Genomic DNA, 20,423 nt, shown 5'->3' with positions numbered 1-20,423 from the left:
TTCCAGCTCCAGTTCTTTCGCAGGTGATGGAGCCCCAGTGACAACAGTGCCTGTGCCAAATCGCCTGGCTGTGCCCGTGACCTTGGCAAACCAGCAGGCTGGTACTCGGACTGCCGCACTGGAGCAGCTGAGGGAGCGGCTGGAGTCAGGGGAGCCTGCTGAGAAGAAGGCGTCGAGGCTGTCCGAGGAGGAGCAGCGCCTGGTGCAGCAGGCCTTCCAGCGCAACTTTTTCACCATGGCACGACAGCTCCCCATGAAGATCAGGATCAACGGCAGGGGTGAGCCAGGCTCAGGGCAGAGCCTTCCGTTACTGGGAAACCCTACGCCCATTCACGCCTCCTGGGACTGCGGGACAGGGGTGGTGAGGCACAAACTCCTGACCTGGAAGAGGCCCCTCCAGGTTCTGCCTTCTAGGCCCCCAGAAGAGAGGCACCGAGATCTCAGTTCACCAAGCTGAAGTTGTTTAGTAGAGGGGACCACATGTTGCCTCAGGCGGTGCTCTGTTCTCTAATAAGAGGGAAAAGCAGTTATTCACAGAGGAGGAGCCAGAGGCCTTCAGAGAGCTGCAGCGTTTCCCACCAGCCTTTACCCCAGCATCTCACTGGATGTAGGCAAGAGCAGGGCACTGTCTGCAGGTCGGGGAGGAAGACACCCCATGTTCCTGAGGCTCAGCGAGGGGCCAGGTTGCCCCGGGCTAGACAGTGGGACTCAGGAATATAAAGAGAAGGAGGAAACACAAGTTTGGCAGCATAATTGACATCCTTTCCCTTGCTCTTCACATGTTCTAGTGCCCCACATTCTCTTCCCCAAGCCACACGCCCCTTTTCCCATTCACACACATTCTTTCCCATTCTGGTCCTGATGCTATCTCAAAGCAAACATGAATGAGATGTGTGGGAAGGAGCCAGGTGTGAAGGGAGCTGTACATATTCCCAGGCCGCCCCTCCCTACCCCATTGCCCCTGGGGAGCAGAAAGAAACTGGGAGGTAACAGCTCATCCAGGGCCAGGTGCCCTGTTCCTACACAAAGCAAAGGGCTGTTAGAAAAGACAGCTCACTGGGAAGAATTCTGAGTCTGGAGTGAGCCAGGCAGAGGCCGTGTGTACCAGCACTTGCAGCCTTCCACAAACGCCAGCTGCCCAGGTGGTCATGGAAGGGAGGGGCTGAGGACATAGACTCCTCTCTTTGAGGAACTCAGTCAAAGGAAAGAAGGGCAAGGTGGGTCCTCAAAGTTGGGGCTGGGTCTCGTTGATCTCTGATTTCTTGGGCCTGGTGTGTAGTATAGCTCAGGGTTTGCCCATTACGTGGAAAGTACCAGTGCAGAGCGGTGGGGCCGGGGTCAGCCTCCTTGCCTGCTGTGATTCCTTTGCTCTGGGAGCAGAGGAAATTGAGGAGATGAACTGTGTCAGTGGAAAAAGCCAGCAACAGGAGGTTGGCGAGACTGGGATCTCCTGCCATACCCTACACTCAGGAGAAGGTTACATAGGTGCCTTCTGACAGCGTGAGGCTTTGACCAGGGTGGCCAGGCAGCATCAGAGAGGACAGCAGGAGTGCTGTGGAAGGCTTGACCAGGCCCACTGTCTCCCTGTCCCCAGCAGAAGACAGAGCAGAGGCCTCGGCTGCAGCACTGAACCTGACCACGAGTAGCATTGGGAGCATTAACATGTCCGTGGACATCGATGGCACCACTTATGCAGGTGAGGCCCTGGAGCTCTGGGGGAGGCCCACGTGGCTGCAGCCAGCCCCAGCGCAGCTCTGTGGCTGACCCTGCCTCTTGCCCTCTGTCTGAACACCTCCCACGGTGGCTTCCTTTTTCCTGGTCTCAGAGTTGCAAAGGTCAGGTGGTCCTCTGGACGCGTAGAGACTGTGGATTGTTAACAGGATGGTAGGTCCCTCCCACTTTGGCAGAAACCCTTCACCTAACTCTTTTAGACCAGTGGTTGGCTCGTTAATGGAAGAAGTCAGTCAGTGTCCCACAATCCCCCGGTCTTCTCATGCACAGCCTTTCTCTGACTGTGGTTCAGCTCTTCTCTTCCTTTTGCAGACTGAGACACAGGCAAAGGAACCCCGGAAAGCAGAATCAGCTTACATTGTTAAGCTCCCCGCCCCCCAGTCTTTTATAGTTATCTCTTCCTAAACCTAATTTAGCAACAGTGTTTTGTTGGTTGGTAGATTTCGCACCTTTACAGAGTCTTTCCAAGGATTTAACTTAGTATTCATGACTGGGCATGGTGGCTCGTGCCTGTAATCCTTGCACTTTGGGAGGCTAAGGCAAGAGGATCACTTGAGCCTAGGAGTTTGAGACCAACCTGAGCAACATAGCAAAATCCCAAATCTACAAAATACAAAAAAAAATTAGCCGGGGATGGTGGTGCACATCTGTAGTCCCAGCTACTTGGGAGGATCACTTGAGCCCAGGAGGTCGAGGCTGCAGTGAGCCATGATTGTACCACTGCATTCCAGCCTGAGTGACAAAGCAAGACCTTATCTCAAAAAAAAAAAAAAGAAAGAAAGAAACAACTTAGTATTCATAAAAACAGCAGTCCCTTTCCCATTCCCATTTCGTTGGTTTACGGATGAGCTTGGCAACAAGCCCACCTGACACTTGTTAAGCACAGCATTGTCGGACGTGGTGGCTCACGCGTGTAATCCCAGCACTTTGGGAGTCTGAGGCGGGCGGATCACGAAGTCAGGAGATCGAGACCATCCTGGCTAACACACAGAGAAACCCCGTCTCTACTAAAAATACAAAAAATTAGCCAGGCGTGGTGGCGGGCGCCTGTAGTCTCAGCTACCCAGGACCCTGAGGCAGGAGAATGGCATGAACCCGGGAGGTGGAGGTTGCAGTGAGCCGAGACCACGCGACTACACTCCAGCCTGGGCGACAGAGCGAGACTCCATCTCAGGAAAAAAAAAACGGGCATGGTGGCCCACACCTGTAATCCCAGCACTTTGGGAGGCTGAGTCGGGTGGATCACGGGGTCAGGAGATCAAGACCATCCTGGCTAACGCGGTGAAACCCCATCTCTACTAAAAAATACAAAAAACTAGCTGGGCGAGGTGGCGGGCGCCTGTAGTCCCAGCTACTCAGGAGGCTGAGCCAGGAGAATGGCGGGAACCCGAAAGGCGGAGCTTGCAGTGAGCTGAGATCCGGCCACTGCATTCCAGTTTGGGTGACAGAGCGAGACTCCGTCTCAAAAAAAAAAAATCCAGGCGTGGTGGCGGGTGCCTGTAGTCCCAGCTACTCCGGAGGCTGAGGCAGGAGAATGGTGTGAACCCGGGAGGTGGAGCTTGCAGTGAGCTGAGATCACGCCACTGCACTCCAGCCTGGGCAACAGAGCGAAACTCCATCTCACAAAAAAAAAAAAATTTTTTTTTTTTTCTGTAGAGACAAGGGTCTTCCTGTATTGCCCAGTGTGGTCTCAAACTCCTGGCCTTGAGCTATTCTCCCGCCTCAGCCTTCCAAAGTGCTGGGATTATAGTTGTGAGCCACCGCAACTGGACTTGCTGTTCCTCTTTGTGTACTCTGGGTACACCTGTCTCAGAGCATTTATGACATTTTAGCAAAATTACTCTGACAACCTAGCTGTCCCCCTCCCCAGCCCATCAGTGCTTCAAGTCAGGACAGCATTTGGATCTTCTCCCATCACCCCCTAACGCAGTGTCTACAGCGGAGTCAGGCACAGGGCTAGGCCAGCAGTGAATACTTACTGAAAGGAGCCGGCCCGCCCCTTCGCTCTTCCTCTGCCCACACTTGCTTCTCTTCCCCCCACCAAGGTGTGCTGTTTGCCCAGAAGCCTGTGGTCCACCTCATCGCGGGGTCTGCTCCCCAGAGCCTCGGCAGCAGCGCCAGCAGCAGCAGCAGCTCTCACTGCTCACCAAGTCCTACCTCATCCCGGGGCACCCCCAGCGCAGAGCCCTCCACCAGCTGGTCCCTCTGATGGGCAGGACCCAGCTTCCCACTTGCCACTCTCCTGTCAAGAGTGAAGGAAGTTGATGCACAGAATTTACCTCATCTCACGGAGCCCACATCGACGAGCACCATTTGGCCAGACATTGAGAGTTTGGATGTGCCCGTCTGTCCAGGTTCCATTCAGGTCCTGCTGTACTCTGGGGTCAGGGAGAGGCTAGAGGGGCAGGACAGACAGCGTTGTCCAATCAGGGATTGTCCTGGAGAACTGGGTGGGGGTCTGTGGGTGTCCAGCTTCCTCCAGGGTTCCCCAGCCACCTCCCAGCTCGGGGTACAGTGTATTGACAATCTGTCAGCTGACACAGGGCTGGAGGCCCTCCATTTCCCTTCCCCTTTAATTTATTTCCCTGCCCCTGCCTTCTGCCATGACCCCAGGGCCACTAGTCTCTTCCCCTGTTTTTAAGTCCCATATGGGGCTGCTAGGAGCCAAGAGCATGCCTTCATGCTTCTCTGCTGAGCATGGGATGGGGCCCTTCCAGACCACCTTGCCTACTGTTAGGTTCCTGGGGTATGGGTCCCTCAAACGCAAGTCTTGAATCAGTCCTCAGGGTCCCAGATCCCCCTTCTAATGATCTGAAGGAAGAGGCTGTGAGGGCAGTTGAGGGCCAGGGCCCACAGGGCATCTGCTGACGAGAAGGCAGAACCTTGGGGCTGCCCAGCCCTGGCACCTGCTTAACACGGACCCTTCTCTGACCCCCAAACCTCATGCTCCCCACCTGCCCTTACCGGCCTGCTCTCCCAAGAACGGCCCACTGTCCTTTCCCCAGCCCTCTTCTGTTTCTTATGGGGCCGTCTTGGCCTCACCATCCCCACATGTGCCGCTGTCAGGTTCATTGAAATACCTCAGATTTGTAACTGTTGATGTTTGAGTCTTCAGGAAGTATTTGCATCTCTGAAATCTTTTTTATATGTGTTTTGCTGACTTTTGTTTTTTTATTTTAAAATTTTTATTGTTGTTGTAGCACCAAAGAAATGAAAACAGATCACCCCCAAAGTCAAGCAAGTGATTGGGTACCCCGGCCCCTCTGGCCCTCCCCTCAAGCCCAGTGAGGAGGCGGGCGGAGGCAGGCAGGGGAGACGACTCAGGGATCGCGGGGGCGGGGAGGTGGCGTGGAGAGGCCTGCTCTCACGCTGGTCGGGCCCTGAAACCACACCAGTTCTGAAGACCGTTTTCTGCCACACCCCCACCCCCAGCTGACCAGGGAGGCAGCAGAACATCTCCCCATCACTCAGCATTCCCAGCTCAGGGCACAGGCAGGCTGGGTCCTTGCTGACCTTGCCAGAGGTTGAGCCACCCCAGGGTATGAGGAGATGAAGAACTCCACAGCTCCTCCTGAACCCTGGGTGGGAGCAGGCAGCTCCTGTGCTGTAAAGAAAAGGCAGTTCTTGCGTGCGGCTCACCTCAGTGGAGGAAGCCCTGGAATGTTCAGCAGAACACCACCACTGGGACATGGGGCTGTGGCAGTGGGAGACACCACACATGGCGTGTGTGTGTGTGGCAGCGCGGCTTGCATTCAGTCCTATGTAGGAGAGGAAAGGGAATCAAAAGCTTGAGCACACAGATACCTCAGCCTGGTAAGCTGCAGCTCTGCTCAACTGCATCTTCTCTCAGCCCTCCACACACGCTCACCCCCACTCCCACATTCACACACACACACCCCCATTTCCCGGGGGCTGACCTCGTCTAGCCTCAGCCTGCAGGGTGTGGGCAGAGAAGGGCATCTGGGACCTGGTGCCAGTGAGGAGCCCAGTTGGCTGGCACTGGGCCCATTTGAAGGTGTCTCAGACATTTGGCCAGTATGTCTTTCTCAGGGGTTTGGTCACAAAGGATGGACTCTTCCCACCCAGAGGATGCAGGGACAACACACTGTGTCCTTCTGGTCACTGGACCCTCTCGCTTTCCCCAAGCAGCCCGCCTGGCCACACCGTTGGAGTGAACCCTCACTGCCCTCAAGGACAACAGCAGGGTCTCACCCAGAGCGTGATGGGGGGTGCCAGCAGGTACCCCCAGGAGTGGGGCCTTGGCCCAAGCAGAGCTTTCCCTGAAGGTGCCATCAGCCAGGGCAGCTCTGTCCCCTCCCTGCTCCCCGTCTTATGTGTATTCTAACCAGAAAAATGTGATAGCACATGGGTAGCCTAGGCAGTGAATAAATACCTCAGATGTCCTCCTGCAGCAAGTGTCTGTATATGTTGTGGTTATTTTCTATCTTACATGTTCTCAAATGTTTATATTTCAATAAACCTCTACCTCTTCACACAAGCAGGTCTCTCTCAGTTGCTTTGAGTGGCCCTTCCACTGGACAGTACTGGGGAGAGGTGAGCTCCTTCAGAGTGAAAGGGGACTGAGTGAACTACTCCTGGCCCCTTGATTTCTCATGAATCTTCTCCCATTCACTCACCCCTTCTTCAAAGGGAAGGCTCACTGAGCTCACTCTCAGCTTACCTTCTGTGTTAGCAGGGTTCTCCTGAGTTAGCATTACCTCATCATCAGAACTGACTCCAGTGATGTCACATCAGTGTCCTGGCAGGCACAGGGCCAGCGGGTCACCTTGATTGAGCCCCTGTTGAGCTCCTGCTGGGTCAGACGATAAGGGAGGACCCACACAGGGTTATCTAGACGGAGATGGATTCTTTAGACTACAGCATCACTGGGACTGAACAGCAGGCTACCACTGGTGGGAGACAGAAGCTGCAGCAGCCGCAGAACTTCTGGAAGGCTTCCCATAGGTGGTAACATTAAAGCTGGAAGAGTCAGTTTGCACCTGGAGATGAGCAATTCTTGCAGAGGAATACATGCATGCATACATACATATGAATACATAGGGAAAGGCAGTGGCATCAAAGGACCTGGCATTGGGGAACTATGGCTGGTGCCTTGGGTCAGTGGGTGGATGGGAGGGGAATTGGGAAAAGCTGGGGCCAGGATTAATGGATTTGGGAGCCATCCTCTGAGAATCAGGATATGTTTTCACCAGGGCATGGGCTTAAAAGCTTTTCTAGAAAGGTGATGCCAGGCGACCTGCTGGGCGTGGAACCCTGGGGCACTGCCAGTGGAGCTCAGGCCTATCCCCAGAGCCTTTCTCTACCATGATGCACACTCCACTGGGCGTACCCTGAAGATGTGCAGAGAGGCAGGCTTTGTGTGGACTGGTAATTGCCTCCGCCGTCCATGACAACGTACTGACGACACCTGTTTAGGTAACCACGTGAAGTCAGACTAGCAGGGTTTCCCATCTGGCATTTTTTATTTTGTGTGTATGTGTATACATTATATATATATATATATATATATATATGTGGTTTGGTTTTGTTTTTGAGACATTGTCTTGCTGTGTCATGCAGGCTGGAGTGCAGTGGCACAATTATAGCTCACTGCAGCCTCAAACTGGGCTCAGGCAATCCACCCATTTCAGCCTCCCAGATAGCTGGGACTACAGGTGCATGCCACCACGCCTGGCTAATTTTTTCTTAAAAACTTTTTGTAGAGATGTGGTCTTGCCACGCTGCCCAAGCTGGTCTTGAACTCCTAGGCTGAAATGATCCTTCTGCTTCAGCATCCCAAAGTGTTGGGATTACAGGCGTGAACCACCACACCCAGCCTCTGGCATTTTGAAATGCTAGAGAAAGAGGGTGACATTGGGACAGTCTTGAGCATCCATTGCTGATTTTTTTTAATCTTGTGAAAAAAAAATATTCTATAGTACTTTACTGGTAACCACTTATTGGTATCACACTTCACACCTTCTGGCCACATGGAAATTAAAAGGACCCATCCAGGAGGGAGCTGAGTGATGAAGAGCAGAACCAGGCCCAGAGGCATTTGAGATGGAAACAGCATGTGGTGGCTGAATCTCTGATCCTTTTCAAATTAACAAAATATTGGAGAATATCTTGGCCTTAAGAAGAATTTCTCAAGCTAGACCCTTCAATTAAATTAAAAGCTGGATTAAATGAGTGGCTGGGCGTGGTGGCTCATGCCTGTAATCCCAGCACTTTGGGAGGTCAACGCGGGAGGATCACTTGATGAGTCTGAAACCAGTCCTGGCAACATAGCGAGACCCTCCTCTCTACAAAACAAAATTTAAAAATTAGCCAGGCATGCTGGTGTGCACCCAGCCCATAATGATTTCTTTTTAATGCTTATTCTTAAGACAAAAGCAAAAAGTAAGAGTTAGGGAGAGGGGGTAGAGTCACAAATAGATGTTTTGTCTAAGAGAAAATACAAATGGCTTGACCTCATTCGTGATCAGGGAAATGGGCAAGAAACCACCTCACACTACTGGATAGGCACAAAAGTCATACCGTACCAGGTCCTGGCAAGGGTGAGCAGCAGCAGGACCTCTCACACTCTTGGGCTAACCAATTTGGAAACCACTTTGGCATTACCTAGTAAAGCTGATCATGCACTTGGCCCTAGGGCCCTGTAATTTTACTCCTACGTTTGTGCCCCAAGAGATGGGCAGGAAGGTTCACACAGCACTGATGACTGCATAGTAAGTTGGCTGTGAAACTACCAATTGAACCTGGTGTGGTGAGGTCCCACAGCTAGGGAGCGGAGGAGCTGGGGCTGTAGTTCAGTGGCTGCAGGGCCCAGAGCCTGTGCCCTGAACACAGGTGCTAAGCCCTCTATACAAGTTGTCTCATTTCATACTCTACCCACAGCTCTATAAGGCAGTTTTTTTTTTTTAAATTATTTGTCATAAAATTATAGAGACGAGGTCTCACTATGTTGCCCAGGCTGGTCTCAAACTCCCGGGCTCAATCGATCTTCTCGTTCCGGCTTCCCAAAATTCTGGAATTACAGGCGTGAGTCACCACGCTCTGCCAAGCTAGTTGTTTTGTTCATTTTTCAGATGAAGAAACTGAGGAACAAAAATGTGCTGGAAGTCGTATATCTAGTGAATGGCAAGGCTGGGGCGGGACTCCAAAGCGGGTGCCTTTTAACCTCTCCCCCAAGTCCTCCCCTTCAGGGAGGGAAAGGGGCGAGGGAGGCAGAAGTTGTCTCCTGCCTCCCTCCAAGAGGAGAGGTGCCTCTCCCTCTTGGGGACAACCTTGGTTGTCCCCAAGATCTCGGCTATGCTACGCTGCGCCCAGCCGAGGATTCCCGGACAGCCTCCAGAAGCTCCTAGAAAAGCTTGCCGGGCCGGGCGCGGTGGCTCAAGCCTGTAATCCCAGCACTTTGGGAGGCCGAGACGGGCGGATCACGAGGTCAGGAGACCGAGACCATCCTGGCTAACACGGTGAAATCCCGTCTCTACTAAAAAATACAAAAAACTAGCCGGGCGAGGTGGCGGGCGCCTGTAGTCCCAGCTACTCGGGAGGCTGAGGCAGGAGAATGGCGTGAACCCGGGAGGCGGAGCTTGCAGTGAGCTGAGATCCAGCCACTGCACTCCAGCCTGGGCGACAGAGCGAGACTCCGTCTCAAAAAAAAAAAAAAAAGAAAAAGCAAAGCAAAGCAAAGCTTGCCCGGCTACAAGTCACAGGCCCCACCACGCCATTGGCCAGGATTGAGTCACGTGCCCTCCCCAGAGCCAATGGGAGCGAGGGGGCAGGGTGACCGGGAATGACCTTAGACTGTCCGCGCTGCGCGGAGGGAAACCCACTACAGGCTGCGCCTCTCCCCCAGCGAGGGGGTACCCCTGGGTCCTTGGGAAACGGAATCGAGGGTCTTATGGAAGAGAAGGTTTGGAACCACCGCTGGAGGGAAGGGGAGAAGGAAGCAAGCAGGAGTTGCGGGAACAGGAAGGGACTAGGGATAGAAGCCGGGCTTGGAGACAGTGAGGCACGAACCCCGGCAGACACAGAGACATACAAGGGGTGCCCATCTCCTCAATGGGCGGGGTGGGCAGGAAAAGGAGCAGAAGCTGGAGCTAGGGTGAGGGTTGCGGGCAGCGAGTATATACCCGGCCTCAGGGAGGGGCTTTTAGGAGGACAGGGGTCTCCTTTGGAGCAGCACCGGGGACGTTTGCTTGGCAAGGTTTCTTTGTGCGAAGTAACCGAAGCCAGTCAGGCCAATGGAGGCAGAGAGGAAAGGGATTTATTATTGGATCCAGGGTGTGCGGAGGAGCCTAAGGGCAGTTGGACCTGTGTTGACGTCCCGAAGGGCCCGGAACCCGGGAAGCTCTGCCCGCGGAGGGTATTCCTCTCCCTCTGAAGACCACCTCAAAGCTCAACTTCACCACCCACGCATGAGACCGCCCTGGGCTGAACTAAAATCTCACCATCCCAATTCGAGCTTCTGGGAATTGTCAGCTCCATTCGCGCTCATTTAAATCCAGCTTTTTTCACGAGGTGAATAACAGGGCAGTTGACAGTTCCGAAGTTTTGTGTGTCCAGTCTTCAGTCCTGGAGGGACTCTTCTGCTCCAAGACCACCGATCCCAGGAGGGGGTCCGCTGGTCCAGTACAGCTCAGTACCCAGCTCTGGATCCACAAGCTGAGGCTGGAAGGAGTGGTCATGAAGAACTCAGCATGAACGCAGCTGGGTACGAATTCCCAGAGGTGTCCTGTCCCTCCACGGTACCAAGGACCCCTCCTTTGAGAAATTACTTCACTGGAGGCGCAGATGGAGGGAGGAGTGGGCAACAGAGTTGAGAGGGGTTCCGGGGGCACATGGCTCAGCCAGAGGAAGCAGGCTGGGGAGGGGCATTCAGAATGGCCAGATGACCTCGAGGGGAATGCCAAGCCTCAGCCCACTTTGCCTGTGGCTCCTGAGGATGGTCATGCTGTCAGGCTCAGAACAGTTGAGAAACTACCTTTCTGGGGCAGATTAGGGGACCAGCGGGCTTAGTTGCTGGTTTGCTGTGTGGCCTATGACAAATTCTCTGGGCAGGCAGTCTGTGAAATGGGGACTCTAGTGTGATCAGAGACACAAGTGAATGAGAACTCACTTTGAAATGTCTGAAGCGCAGTGCCTAAGGCCTTCCCTGGCAAGACAGGGGGTCCCTGATAGGCACTGTCCTATGGCATTAGGGCAGTAATTGGGCCAACCAAGCCTACAGGCCCACAGCATCCCCTGTGGTGCTGAGCACTGCCTGCCCAGCTCTACTCTTAGCCACAGGGTTCCCTGGGAAAGTGTCAGGTGGTCTCATCCACCAGGATTCATATTGGCAACACTGTGCCAACATGGACATTTCAGGCCTGTGGCAGGGAGGGGACAAGGAGTGGTTTCTGCCAGGGAGGCCTCTGACTGCAGTTGCCTATGACAGGCTCCAGGCTTCAGGTCTCCTAGAAATCCTGGCCTTGGGGGCTTAAGGCACAGCCAAAGGGGCCTCCCCTCTTCTCAAGTCCTTGCCCAGCCGCGGTTGCCTCAGGCCTCTTTTTTTTTTTTTTTTTTTTTTTTTTTTGAGACAGAGTCTGGCTCTGTCCTCCAGGCTGGAGTGCAGTGGTGCTATCTTGGCTCACTGTAAGCTCCGCCTCCTGGGTTCCCGCCATTCTCCTGCCTCAGCCACCCGAGTAGCTGGGACTACAGGGGCCCGCCACCTCGCCTGGCTAATTTTTTGTATTTTTAGTAGAGACGGGGTTTCACCGTGTTCGCCAGGATGGTCTCCATCTCCTGACCTCGTGATCCGCCCGTCTCGGCCTCCCAAAGTGCTGGGATTACATGCTTGAGCCACCGCGCCCGGCCTTTTTTTTTTTTGAGACAGAGTCTCACTCTCGCCCAGGCTGGAGTGCAGTGGTGCGATCTTGGCTCACTGCAACCTCCGCCTCCTGGGTTCAAGCGATTCTCCTGCCTCAGTCTCATGAGTAGTTGGGATTACAGGCACGTGCCACCACACCCAGCTAATTTTGTATTTTTTAGTGGAAACAGGGTTTCCCCATGTTAACCAGGCTGGTCTTGAACTCCTGGCCTCAAGTCATCCACCTGCCCTCAGCCTTCCAAAGTGCTGGGACTGCAGGTGTGAGCCACCGTGCCCAACTCACTGAGGCCTCTCAATTCAGCCTGTCTATGCCAGGACCCTTCAGCTCACTGGGCAGAGATGCAGGGCCTGACCTCAAGCTCTTGTGCTGCAGTGAGGCTGTGAATCTGCCCCTGGCTGACTCGGCACAGTCTACACTGCCTGGGCACTGCCCCTGGCTTCCAACTTTTCTCAGATGCCCTTCCTTGGGCTCCAGGGCTGTGGCTGGGATCTAGGGGCAGATAAGACAGAGGTTGATACCATGCGGGTCAGAGAGGCAGGGCAGGGGGTAGCTTCCGCTCTGTCCAGAGACAGGGAGGCCAGCTCAGGAATCCATTTAGAACCAGTAAAAGCCTGAGCTGGAAGGGCCTTTCTAGCCTTCTATTTCCCCTCTACAACCTGCAGACGGGAAGGCCACGGGACAGAAAGGAACTGGGCAGAGGTCACTCCCCACCCCATCTAGAGGGTCCCCATATGCTACCTTTCAGGGCCTGTGAAGTGGAGATGACTGGAGGCTCCTGTCCTCCTGGTGCTGGAGCCCTTGGTGCTCAGACCTGCAGCAGGTCCCACTCCCTGAGGACACAATTCTCAGCTTGAGAGTCAGAACTCTTAGGGTCTCCCAGACCCCATCGGTGGCTCTGACCCTCTTTTATGAAAGCCTCCAAAGAGCAGCTGAGGCAGAGCACAGCATCCCCCACCCTATTGAGCTCCTCATTGCAGGAGCTCAAAGATGATGACCTTGGTCAGAATGAAATGGTATTTAAGCACAAGCCAGTAGCTGTCGCCAGCCTGGGAATGTGCTGTATTGTCTGTCACTGGCAGCTCTGCATTACATCAAACTATTTCCTGAATATCCCAAGAAGTGCAAACAAAGCCTTGCAGATTGAACATTGCATAAAATAGGCTTTGTGCTGGGCGCCATGGCTCATGCCTGTAATCCCAGCACTTTGGGAGGCCGAGGTGGGCGGATCACCTGAGGTCGGGAGTTCGAGACCAGCCTGACCAACAAGGAGAAACCCCATCGCTATTAAAAATACAAAACTAGGGCCGGGCGCGGTGGCTCAAGCCTGTAATCCCAGCACTTTGGGAGGCCGAGGCGGGCGGATCACAAGGTCAGGAGATCGAGACCATCCTGGCTAACACAGTGAAACCCCGTCTCTACTAAAAAGTACAAAAAACTAGCCGGGCGAGGTGGCGGGCGCCTGTAGTCCCAGCTACTCGGGAGGCTGAGGCAGGAGAATGGCGTGAACCTGGGAGGCAGAGCTTGCAGTGAGCTGAGATCCGGCCACTGCACTCCAGCTTGGGCGACAGAGCGAGACTCCGTCTCAAAAAAAAAAAAAAAAAAAAAATACAAAACTAGGCCGGCGTGGTGGCTCATGCCTGTAATCCCAGCTCTCAGGGAGGCAGAGGCGGGAGGATAGCTTGAGCCCAGGAGTTCGAGACCTGCCTGGGTAATACAGCGAGACCCCGTTCTCCACAAAAAGGAAAAAAAAAAAAAAAGACAAAAAAAAAAATACAAAACCAGCTAGGCATGGTGTACATGCCTGTAATCCCAGCTACTCAGGGGGCTGAGGCAGGAGAATCACTTGAACCCAGAAGACGGAGGTTGCAGTGAGCCAAGACCACACCACTACACTCCAGCCTGGGCAACAAGAGCAAAACTCCATCTCAAAAAAAAAAAAAAAAAGACTTTTTGACTAAAGCCCATATGCAGCCGCCCCTGGGCACATATATGTGATTTTATGACTTTGGTACTGACTCAGCCTAACTGGACCCCAGATACAGGAGAAACCAAGGAGGACGGAGAACACAGGCACGCTCCTTGGTGCACTGTGTCCCATGTCATCCTCACATCAATCCCATGTCATAGGTACTGTCCGTGGTCCCATTTTAGAGAGAAGGATACTAAGGCTTAGCGAAGGCAAGACTTGCTTATGCTCGCCAAGCTTGGGAGTGGTGGAGAGTGAAGTGTGAGACTTCTCGGTTCCACGGCCACTCTCCTTCCATGCATTGCTCCAGGTCCAGGGGCCCAGATGGCCTGATTCCCTGTGCCCCACAGCCTACCCTGCCATACCCCCTCCTGCTGCTGCTTCCCCTGGCTTCCCCTCTTCAGAGAGAAGGCAGACCAGGAGATAGATCAGGCCTCAGGCTGCTGCTCAGTCCCACCCGTCCTAACCCCTGTGGGGATGAGATGGCAGCCTCCACAACATGTCCCTAAATGCCTCTCCCCCCCTGCCCCAGGTTATCAGAGAAGAGGGAGAACTGTGGGGGCTGAGGAGTATCTGGGAGGGAGGGTGGGGTTTCTCCCCCCAGAGCCCCTCAGATGCAGGCACCCTTCACCCTGCGGTCATTGCTTCTCTACCAGCTCCTGTTCAGCTGCTGCTGCTGCAGCCTCAGTTTCTCAGGAAGACTCTCCACCAGCTTGGAGGTGGGTCAGGGGAAACAGTGAGTACATTCCAGGCTGAGCCCTTCCCATGGGCAGGGAGGAACTTGAGTGACAGAGTGTAAGGAAGGGAAGGTCAAGGCCATGGTAGGCACCATGTGGCGGGCACCAGGGATCGGGCATGGGGGAGCCTGTGGGGGCCAGTCAGAAGCACACTGCAGGGGGGCAGCTGCTGAGCACCTGGTCCTGGACAGCCTCCAGGACCCACTGCTGAGCTCTCAGCTGTGAGTCTCAAGCTTCCAGCACACTGCAGACCTTCTCGAGGTCAGTCCGCATCTCAGCCAGCTCTGAACCCATCTGCAAAGAAGTCTGGGATGGAGGAGGGTGGGGCTGCAGCGTGTCTTGATCTGGGGCCTCCCCAAGACTTTACTCTCCCTTGGATTCACAGCTCCAGCCTCACAGGGGCCTTTCTAGGGACTGTGCTTTGCCCCAAAGAGGCCACCATGGCGGTATCAGGTGCAGTGCTGATGGAACAGCACCAGGGGAGGGGGCAAGAGGGCTCACCTTCCCCTCCAAGCTGTGCAGGTGACTGAAGTCCAGAACACTTGCCCTGAATCCCTAATCCTTTACTTCCCTCTTTTACCCTGACTCCCGCAGCACTCCCCATACGGCTAGTACTGCCTAGCCCAGGAGCCCCTGAGGGCAGGCCTCACATCGCCCTCCATCTCCACATCCTTCCCAGGGTCCCCGTACAGGTTCCCTGCACAGGGCTAGGCCCGCAGAGCCTTGCTCCCCAACGCACTTGTTTCATCACATCCATTGCTGAGTCCACCCTGCCAAGGATGCCTAGTCCCCTCTCAGGGCCACGCTGAGGTTGTACAAGGACAGGGCAGCCGGGGTTCCAGGCCTGGGATGAATCTAGGCTGAGTCCTCGGTGCTCAGTGGAGAACCCCCAACCCGATTCATTGATTCCAACAAGCCAGGCTCCCTACACCATCCCCTGCCCTGCCCGGCCCAGGCCCTGCCTTCACTTCACACGGCCCCTGTCTCAGCTCCTCCAGCTCTTGGAAACAAGGGCCCAGTCCACATGGCAATGGGAGATCACAGCCAAGTTCTCTGCCTGGGAGGTCCCACTTCCATCCAGCCTGATCTCAGGGAAGGCAACCAGGGCTGCCCCACACTAGCTCTCACCCCTGGAGGGGGCTGTCCCAGCTCCACCCCAGTCTGCCCTTGAGCTCACCCACTGGCCTCTGGTGGAGTCCACACTGCAGACTCCAGTTCCTTGGCAGACCTGGGTCCCACAGCTCCTGGGGTATGAGAGGCAGAAACGCTGCTGGGGTGTGGCAGGGATAGTGGGAACCTGTCCCCTTGCCCCCACCCCGTTCTGTGGATCATTAGCTCCACCAAGGCCACTGGGCAACTCAGCTGGGGCACAGGCACAGTTCTATAGAGCTGAGACACAGGGACAGTGACCCAGTGAGTAAACTGAACAGGGTCATAGGATTACTGAGTGTCAGAGCTTCCCAGAGTCCCCCAGACACCATACCCAATGTACAGATGGAACCTGAGCCCCAGAGCAGTGAGGGGCTTGGCTAAGGCCACTGGCCAGTTTGTGGCAGAGCTGGGACTGGAATCTCCATTGGTGTTTGTGGAACCCCTGTCGCTTGACCAGCCAGTGAGGATTCCCAGCAGCCCCACCCACAGGCTGTGGGGCTGGAGGTGTGTGGGTGGGGCTTGGCTGGCACCCACTCAGGTAAATGCCTGTGTAGTACCCAGGAGAAGCCACAGTGGGCTGGGTGGTGCAGGGGTGAGGTGAGACCCACCTTCCCTTTGCAGAATCTGGAGGCTGGCCTGGGGTCTCTGCTGGGGTCTGCCCTGTGGGAAGAAGGCAGGTGGCTGCCCTCCCTTCAGGCTGGCAGGATTGTCTAGATTCTTTGTGTGTGTGTGTGTGTGTGTGTGTGTGTGTGACAGTTTTTGCTCTTTTTTGCCCCGGCTGGAGTGCAATGGCAATGATCTCGGCTCACTGCAACCTCCGTCTCCCAGGTTCAAGTGATTCTCCTGCCTCAGCCTCCCAAGTAGCTGGGATTACAGGCACTTGCCACCACATCTGGTTAATTTTTTGTATTTTTAATAGAGACAGGGTTTCACCATGTTGGCCAGGATGGTCTCAGTCTCTTGACCTCGTGATCCACCCACCTCAGCCTCCCAAAGTGCTGGGATTACAGGCATGAGCCACTGCGTCCAGCCAGGATTGTCCAGATCCTTATGTACCCATCCTTGGGTGGGCAGGCTCAGGCCACCCTGATCTGGGGGCACCCGACCCTCACCCCTAGCAGCTGGTGCTGAGGGTTCTGGTGCCAGTGGCAGCCAAAGTCCTGCTCCTGCCCACAGGCACCCAGCTCAAGCTGGAGGGCAAGGCCCTTTCTGTTCATGGACAGATGGGCCGTAGTAGCCCTGGAGGCCCCACACCCCTGGGCCTGAGCACCCTGGTACTCAGGGCCAGGGTGGGGAGCTTGGGACCCATTAAACACACAGGAAGCTGAGGCCCCATGAGAAGAGCTGTGGCTGTGGCACAGCCCGGGCCTCCACTTTATTGCACAAGTCCCTGACTTCAGGCTTGGGGAGGGCTCTAGGGTCCTCAGGAGGGGTTCTTTGGGGGCCCTGACTGCAGGTGGGGCCACCTCACACCACCCCAAGCAGCCAGCTCCTGCCTACCTTTCGCCTCTGGATCCCAGCAGCCATCTGGTCATTCTCCCTCTCCAGCGCCTGCATCCTGCTCCTGTGGCTGGCCAGGGAGGGGCAGGCTGCATTCCCATATAGGGGCCCCTGCTATCCCATCCTCTCATGCCTGCAGAAACCCTCACCCTGGTTCTTGGGTTTGGGCAGGTCCAGCCTGCAGAGGGGAGCGGATCTCCTCCTGGGCCCTGGCCTGCCCTCCCTGGCTGGCATGTGGACTAGGGGCCTGGGGGCTCACTGGGTGGTGCCCACCCAGACTCACAGCAGCTCCTTCAGCACACACTCTGGCCTCTCTGCAGCTGCGTGAGGGTCCTGTGGTTACATGATGGGAAAAGCAAGAGGGAGTAGCTGGGGGCCTGAGGTCCCAAGTCACACCCAAACCAAACCACCCAGCCAGGAAGGTAGCAGGAAGCAAATTGGAGGTGTTCTGGGTTGAACTGTATCCCCTGCAACAACAAAAAAATATACTGATGTCCCCAGTACCTCCTAATGAGACAGAATCGTTACAGAGGTAATCAGACTAAAATGAAGTCAATAGGCTGGGCTTTCATCCAAGGTGACCAGTGTCCTATACCAAGGGGAAATGTGGACACAGGCACACACACAGGGAGATGCCACACAGACATCCCTTGCCCAGGAGGAATGTCAAAGACTGCTGGCAAAGCACCAGAAGCTGGGGGCAAGGCCTACAACAGACCCTCCCTCACAGCCCTCAGGAGGAACCGACCCTGCCGACACCCTGACGTGAACTTCAGTCTCCAGAACCAAGAGACGATGAATGCCTGCCGCTGAAGCTAGCATCTTCAGCACTTTATTACCGCAGCCCCAGCAAACTCACAGAGGGTAAGTGGGCTCCAGCCCCATGTGGCCCCAAAAGGACCCTGATTTCGAGCAGAACTTTCTCCTCAAAGCGGCCACACCGCAGCACCAGGAAGTGTGCAATCAGTGGCTAATGCTTCATGACTGAATACCATGTGTTTTCACATGCTTGTCAAATGTCACCCTCTTAGGCACCCATTCAGGGAGGATAACTGTTATTTTCCCTTTTACAGATAAGGCCCAGAGAGGCAGAGTAACTGCCCAAGGTCACACAGCTAGTATATCGTGGAGCCAAGATTTAAACCCACAATCATAGCCACTAATCTGGGGACAGTGCAGACTACTGAATCCTGGGATTGAAGACAGACTGAGGTAGAGACCCAGAGAGGGTTGGGTGGAGAAGCTTGAGGCTGGGGATGGGACTGGAGGTGGAGCATGCCAGAGGTCCTGGGAGCACTGGGCGCCGAGCCCTCAAACCCTCAACGTCTGGCCAGCCGGACGTTGATGTAATATGGCTTCGTCCAGACCCTATCCAGCGGCTGCCCCATCTCTGAGAGCCTCGCCCTGCTGGAAGTGCGCTGCTAGTCTGGTCCATCAGCCACTCTGCACAGGACCCCTGCCCAGGACTCAGGGTCTGCATTTTAGGCCACCCTTACTGGATAGGCCCAGAGCCCAGGGTCCCCACCTGCCCGTAGAAGGTGAATCCTGGGCTGGTCTTCTAGGGGGTCCAGGGAGGGAGCAGAAATGGCCTGGGCAGTCTCTGATGGGCTGGAAGGCCCTACACATGGGGCCCAAATTGGCACTGGCTTATGCATCATGTGCAGGCTAAGTGCATCCGGCTCACCTAGCACCACTTCCTGCTAGGAGATGAATCTGCTGAGGGCCCAGCCCTCTGTCACTCCACTACCTTCTCACTGACACCATCCACTGCAGATCCTCAGACTTGACCAAAGAATATAGCCCATCCAGGCCCTGAGGATATATCCTCTGACCCTCAAGGGTCTGGTTTGAGAAATAGACAAAAAAAAAAAAAAAACCCTGAGATTTTCTTCTGTACATATATAATGGCAGACTATACTTCTGATTTTAGGAACAGCCCCCTCTGAGCACAGCTGTGTACCTGTTTGAGATACACTGATTTAGACCAACTCAGCCTTTCCTGAGGCCCAAGGTCAGCTAAACTTTCTCTCCTTTTCCTTCCATTGTGATCAGCAGATCAGCTCGGTCGGGGTCTTGTGGCAGAGTGTGGATCCCACGTGGGGTCCTTAGAACACTACTTCCCTATGGCTCCCAGGCACCTCATTGCAATCATAATGGCTAATGTCTGTATCTCTCTCTGTGCCTCTGTGTGTGCATATCTGGGGGTATCTGCACATGTCTGATGTGTATCTTGCGGGGGTGTACGTACATGCATGTCTGTGTGTCTGTCTGCCCATGCACACATACACTTGCCCAGGAGACTTACGGATGCTGGCCAGGAGAAGGCAGCCACCAAGCTGGAGCTGAGTCAGATGGACAGGAGCTGGGACATCTAAACCCTAGATGTGGCCCCTGTCCCATGTCCATAGTAACCCTTGCACCTACTGTCGTCCTCATTTGGATCAGGGACTATTTACAACACTCCTCACCTGTCTCTCTGGGTGTATGCGCATGCAGTTTCCTCTTGCTGAAATGCCCTTCATTCCCTCTCCTCCTGGAAAATGCCTGTCTATCCTGTGTGACGGTTCAGAGGCTCAGAAACCCTTCTCTGGGAGGGACTCTCCTATTTGCCACCCCTTAACCAACTCCCATTGTGCCTCTTCCCTCATCTGGCACATTAAATTATCATTGCTTACAAAATAGGCACAGTGGCTCGTGCCTGTAGTCTCAGCACTTTGGGAGGCCAAGGTGGGAGAACTGCTTGAGGTCAGGAGTTCGAGACCAGCCTGGGCAATGTAGTAAGACCTCCATCTCTACAAACAAAAACAAAAACAAACTTAGCCAGGCATGGTGATGCGTGCCTGCAGTCCCAGCTACCTGAGGCAGGAGGATCGCTTGAGTCCAGGAGTTCGAGGCTGCAGTGAGCTATGATTGCACCACTGCACTTCAGTCTGGGTGACAGAGACTGTGATGCAATCAACCAATCAATTATAAATCAACCAATAATAAATAAATAATTGCTTGCTCATTACCGGGTGCCCCCAAACCATAAGCTGTTGAGGACAAGGAGTGATCTGATTTGACATTGCTTCTGCACACAGAAGAGGGCCAGGCATGTAGCAGATGCTCAATAAATGCATGCTGAACACATGGATGGAGAATGATGAGGCATGATGAGGAAGAGCCAGAAAATGGGAAGGAAGTATAGGATCACGATGGGGGCATCCTAAGGAGCGGGTAAGACATTAGTTGGTTTGTATGGGAAAGACTGGGCAGTGGGGAAGACAATGGGGAGAACAGGGTTGTGGGGGTGGAGAAGGAGACAGAGAGTGCCCACCTGGGGAGGTCAGGTCCCACTCTGCCTCTGGAGTCTCTGCAGTTTCTCCTCTTTAAATTTCAGGGCAACTGCCACCTGGTGCCAGCGTGTCCTACAGTACTCAGCCATCTCCTCACGAAGCCTGGGATATGATTCTTGTGCTT

At 54.6% G+C, this 20,423-nt stretch overlaps 2 protein-coding genes and 1 long non-coding RNA gene across 7 annotated transcripts in view; 2 read left to right on the top strand and 1 right to left on the bottom strand.

Moving 5' to 3' along the window:
- ARID3B (AT-rich interaction domain 3B) overlaps nt 1–4,849 on the top strand; it is a 64,466-nt gene extending 59,617 nt beyond the window's left edge. The window contains exons 7-9 of one of the 2 annotated variants that reach the window (XM_033189381.1): nt 24–278; nt 1,595–1,696; nt 3,777–4,849. In XM_033189381.1, coding sequence (XP_033045272.1) covers nt 24–278; nt 1,595–1,696; nt 3,777–3,940 — 521 coding nt within the window. In that variant the 3' untranslated portion in view covers nt 3,941–4,849. The remainder of the gene's footprint in view (nt 1–23; nt 279–1,594; nt 1,697–3,776) is intronic. The other variant, XM_033189382.1, reaches the window with a different exon arrangement.
- Nucleotides 4,850–9,448: 4,599 nt separating this feature from the next.
- On the top strand, nt 9,449–10,261 carry LOC117070370. The gene is made up of 2 exons (XR_004431895.1): nt 9,449–9,652; nt 10,023–10,261. It is a non-coding gene; the product is annotated as an uncharacterized LOC117070370 (long non-coding RNA).
- LOC117070369 lies at nt 9,985–20,423 on the bottom strand. Of its 4 annotated transcripts, XM_033189378.1 has the most exons (6): nt 19,640–19,671; nt 19,433–19,517; nt 16,965–17,297; nt 15,490–15,556; nt 12,348–12,439; nt 9,985–10,521 (listed from the first exon to the last, which is right to left on the bottom strand). In XM_033189378.1, exons 3-6 carry the CDS (start codon nt 17,093–17,095, stop codon nt 10,254–10,256), a joined length of 558 nt encoding a protein of 185 aa, XP_033045269.1. In that variant the 5' UTR covers nt 17,096–17,297; nt 19,433–19,517; nt 19,640–19,671; the 3' UTR covers nt 9,985–10,253. The 4 variants fall into 4 exon arrangements, with proteins under 4 accessions (XP_033045269.1, XP_033045271.1, XP_033045268.1 ...); XM_033189380.1 differs by lacking the exon at nt 12,348–12,439 and adding exons at nt 16,073–16,124; nt 20,281–20,423 and having other exon boundaries at nt 9,985–10,410; nt 16,965–19,756; XM_033189377.1 differs by adding an exon at nt 20,281–20,423 and having other exon boundaries at nt 16,965–19,756.

The sequence above is a fragment of the Trachypithecus francoisi genome, unplaced genomic scaffold (genome assembly GCF_009764315.1).
Source record: "Trachypithecus francoisi isolate TF-2019V2 unplaced genomic scaffold, Tfra_2.0 Lachesis_group3, whole genome shotgun sequence".
Taxonomy (NCBI): domain Eukaryota; kingdom Metazoa; phylum Chordata; class Mammalia; order Primates; family Cercopithecidae; genus Trachypithecus; species Trachypithecus francoisi.
Note: the sequence above shows the minus strand (reverse complement) of the source record. Positions and strands in the feature narration are given on the sequence as shown.

Coding starts and splice junctions, on each gene's coding strand:
- LOC117070369 (XM_033189377.1), bottom strand. CDS start 17,095: ATGAGAGGATGGGATAGCAGGGGCCCCTATATGGGAATGCAGCCTGCC. Junction 15,557..16,964: donor CTGGGATCCAGAGGCGAAAG/GTAGGCAGGAGC, acceptor CTCATACCCCAG/GAGCTGTGGGACCCAGGTCT. Junction 12,440..15,489: donor ACTCCACCAGAGGCCAGTGG/GTGAGCTCAAGG, acceptor TTGTGTCCTCAG/GGAGTGGGACCTGCTGCAGG.